Source organism: Pyxicephalus adspersus, chromosome 4, assembly GCF_032062135.1.
Source record: "Pyxicephalus adspersus chromosome 4, UCB_Pads_2.0, whole genome shotgun sequence".
NCBI lineage: Eukaryota > Metazoa > Chordata > Amphibia > Anura > Pyxicephalidae > Pyxicephalus > Pyxicephalus adspersus.
The window spans coordinates 110,528,763-110,533,149 of NC_092861.1; the positions used below are offsets into that span (position 1 = coordinate 110,528,763).

At 33.3% G+C, this 4,387-nt stretch overlaps 1 protein-coding gene and 1 pseudogene across 1 annotated transcript in view; one reads left to right on the forward strand and one right to left on the reverse strand.

Moving 5' to 3' along the window:
* Window positions 1-4,387, forward strand: part of ADGB (androglobin) — a 103,677-nt gene that overhangs the window by 25,671 nt on the left and 73,619 nt on the right. Inside the window, exons 6-8 of the mRNA XM_072410247.1 lie at window positions 406-492; window positions 1,101-1,288; window positions 1,729-1,839. Coding sequence (XP_072266348.1) covers window positions 406-492; window positions 1,101-1,288; window positions 1,729-1,839 — 386 coding nt within the window. The remainder of the gene's footprint in view (window positions 1-405; window positions 493-1,100; window positions 1,289-1,728; window positions 1,840-4,387) is intronic.
* The window catches only part of LOC140328685 (peptidyl-prolyl cis-trans isomerase FKBP8 pseudogene), a 2,122-nt pseudogene continuing 1,777 nt past the window's right edge, over window positions 4,043-4,387 (reverse strand).

The following is a 4,387-nucleotide window of genomic DNA, read 5'->3' on the forward strand; positions in this document are numbered from 1 at the left end:
GGCTATCATAGCTTTATTTTTTCCACTTATAATCATTTTGATTTACTCTAAAAATGTATTATTTAGGAATGTGCTGAAATTCCACTACATGATCTATATGACAGCTCTAGGAAAGTTTTAATATAAAAGTCCAAAAATTTACCTCATTCTGGGTTATCCATCAATTCATTTTGGAAATATATTGAGTCAACCCATATTGCTAAGCATCAACTGTATGTAAAGAAAGGTATGGTCAATTTTTAAATTGTCAAGAAACTAAATGGCTTCTAATTCCCTCAAAACTGAAATGTAGTTATCCCAACAAGCGTTAATACTCTGTCAAATTGGTGACCCCAAATATATGTGTGTATTCCGAGTAAACTATAATTTTCCTAAATGTACCATTTCTCTTTTTATATTCTGCAGTACGAATGGATTTGCAAAACGAGAACTAGGAGAATTCACGGTTTTGCATTCACTCACTGGATGGCTTCCAGAGGTCATCCCGTTACAGTAAGAATTTAAAATAGACCTAACATTGAAAAGCGCATTCTCTGTTATTCAGTAGGGCATGTGCCAGCATTATTGAATCATATGAATTTTTTTTTTTTTTTTGCATAAAAATTATTTACCCATATGACCCATACCCATATATTTACCCATATATTGCAACGGGCAAAACACTGTTATAATAAGCTCCCCATTTAAACAAAGGCCTATGCAAAAATATACGTAAGGTTTATTAATAATAATAATAAGGAAAATCTGAAAATTCTGTATACTTTTATTAAATGTGTTGTCATTCATGTAGACAGCTCCTGCTATATATTTCATGCAGCACTGTCTTTAATGCTCCTCCCATTAGGTTGTTATCTGTCTGGAGTTTTAAATATGCAACACATATCCAGAAGCTGCTACTGTGGCTGGGAGTGAGCATTGCCTATACCACTCCAGCTTAAGTGTTATGGTAGAACTGAGTAAAATCAGTAACTCTGGATGCAGGGTTTCACTTCTGTTTATTATTTGCTTGGGTAAGATTGATTACATTTAAATATAACACAATTGATGTCAAAATAACTATTGTTTTTTAGATATACCAAAAAAAAATTGTTGTATTTTAGGAATGATTTTCACAGTGATGTCTGGAATTTTCTAAAAAGAATAGTACCTGAATTTACACTGCCTGCTGATGACCATGTGGAACCCAAACCTGCTGCAACTGAAGACGAAATAAAAGACAAGCTAACAGAGGTTAAACCTGGGATACCCGTACCTGTTATTGTAAAGCCACCAGAACGGCCAAATAAAGGTTAATCTATTTAAATATTTTAGTAATATATATATATATATATATATATATATATATATTTTTCTGCAGCCTCTTGTAACTCTTTAATGACTAAGACAAACTTTGCAGATGTTTCTTTTTGCAAATCAATGCAGGGCTTGCTCCAGAAGGTAAAGAATGTCTAGGGTAATGAATGAAGTAGGGGGTTGGGAGATAAAAGGGCACTTTTATTAAATAACCAGTTTTACACCAGCACAACTAGGGCTTGGTCATTTGAACAATGCATGCACAATGTAGTACGAATAAGAAACATATAACTTTCCTGCACTAGACCCTTCTTTTTAATAGCTATGTCATAGTAATTGTTATTTCTATTTTTATGTGCTCTGTAATATTTTTTCCTGCATTACTTGCTGCTTTTTTAGTTTTCCCTCTGGTTACTTTTCCATTTTATTTTACAGAGAAATCAGACTCAAAGGACACTGGGAAAAAGAAAGGAGACGAAGAAAAAACAAGGTCAGCTGCTCATTCTGCACGACCTCCATCAGAGTTATCAAATATTCTACCAGAATGTAAGTCATGGACCAGAAACGTTATGTAATGCATATGATAATAGAAGATATTACACTAGATCATCGGACATTAATACTGTCTATAAACTGTCCTTCTGTGTGGAAACCATATACCATACTTCTGCATGTTTGCTGTGTGGTGGAAATTTAGTGAATGCAACTGCTTTTATGGTATCAGTTGGGAGACATACATTTTGATGTTGTCACAAAAATTATATAAAATAGATACATACTCCCACACTAGTAAACTGTACCTGACAATTGTCAGTATTTCGGGATTCCAGGACACCTTTTGAAACTAATAGAACACTGTTCAGTGTGCACTGTTGTGTCTAGGGTACTTGGGTTGCACTCCACAAGTTCAAACAAAATAAAAGCATCTAGTTTTTTTGTGTAAAAATAAAAGTAATGTGTAGTACACTGCAAAGCCCCTGAATATAGTTCTGTCACTAAAAGAACATGTCCCAAATAGATTAAGAATCTTTCCAGTGACCCATTAAAATTTACAATTTAAAAAACAATGCCACATCCCATAATTTTCCAATGTAACCAAACACAACCATTGTGACATTTGAGACATAAGTAGACTATACAATATAAAAATGCCAGCAAACTTATCAATTACCAATTTCTGCTAAAACTAATTTTCCTTAAAAAAAGTCAACATTTTTATGTTTTTAACACTTGTTTGAATACTTTTTGGAGTTCATACAATTCTGAAACTCAAAAACTCGACACGTTTCATGGATCTAAATGTTTGCCGTTTCAGGAGTTTATCACAATTCAACCCAATTTAGGCATATGAGTGATTTGTCAGCAGCCAGATTATGTTTGGAGGAATAGCTTTTTGATGCACTGTAACAGCAATATTGAGGCTTAAAAAAATATACTACTTCCTCTGTTTTGAGTGATTGCTGACGGTCCTTTCCTTTCTTCTCGCTGCTCCCTGGTATGTTTGTCTCTATGGCCATCTGTAGGAAGGACTGCCTCAGAGTAAACCTCTATCCCTAAGTTGGGTTGAATTGTGATAAACTTTTGAAGAAGTGGACACTTAGATCCACAAAACGCGTCAAGTTTTTGAGTTTCAGAATTATATGAAATCCAAAAAATATTCAAACAAATGTTTTTTTAAACAAAATTACTTTTAATGAAGATTGGTAATACAGTTTTCTGGCATTTTATATATTGTTTGGTTTACTTATGCCTTAAAAAAAGTCCTATTTTGAGGTTTTAATAGTTGTTGCTTGTTACATAGGAACATGTCCTAAGTAAAAAAAAAATATGTAACTCCTACTTACATTAAAAATCTATTTTCTTAACTATACATTACCATTTTTTTTTTAATTTAACAAGGTAATCATCTTTATTCACCAGTAAAATTAGATTCCTTTAAATCGTCGTAGACTTTACAAGCTCTAAAAGGGTCATTAGTACATGTACCAATAATCATTAACTCCAGTGACTAAGTGCTGTAAACAGATGTTGATGGAGCATAAGTAAAAGTGCGGTGTGGTGTTTCCTAAATTCCAAACATGGCAGGTGGCTATCTTTTCCCACTCTGCTGAATTTTACTTATTTATTTCACATTTGTTGAGAACAGCTACAAAACATTGCTGCTTAGAATGCTGTAGTTACATAGAAATGGGCTACAAAAATCTTATCTCAAAAAGCATTTTGACATGATCATTTTGCATAATCCATTTACATGAAGGTAACCAGTTAAAAACCTTTAATAATTTTAAAATATATTAGGAATCATTTGGTACAAGATCATCTTTTTATTTAAATTATATTAAACAACCTTAGTCTAAGAGAAATAAAAACTAATGAACAGAAAAGTGTTTTTTTTATTTCCAAAATGCCTGATAGATGTCAAGAGTATTTTTCAAGAACCTAATGTCATAGAGATAACATCTAATATTTAGATTAGGTGCATTTATTTTTAAGTAATTAAACAAGTACAGTGGTGGTCCCACTGTAGCATATATAGAAAGGCAGCTGATTTTAAATGTTTAAAACAGAATACCAGGTCTTTGTGGCCCACTTATTGTGCTTGGGATCCTCATACAAGGCTTCCTTTGTAATAAGTTTATTACTTAGAGGAATATGTTCTTTGCACTCTATGACATGCTTTGATAAAGAATCTACATGCAGAACACTTCACTTGAGATACCTGCGCACTCTTAAAACCTGCCTCTCATATTTAATTTGTGCTGTATTCTCTGCCAACAGAACATACACCAAAACTAAAACAACAAAGTTTTGGTTTACAGGATAAGGAAGTGTTGTTAACAAAAATGCCCTAATTTGTTTTATATTCCATGATGTGACCAAAGAAGTCAATAGGTGCAACATATTGGCTGCAGGGCATTAACTGTATGATAGAAAGTAGGTCATGAGAACAACACCTGCTGAAAATGGTAGATATTATGGCCCTGATTTAATAAGGTAGTCCAAGGCTGGAGAGAATACACTTTCACCAGTGAAGCTGGGTGATCCAGCAAACCTGGGATGGATCTAGTCCAGAATTGAAAACATTTGCTAACAA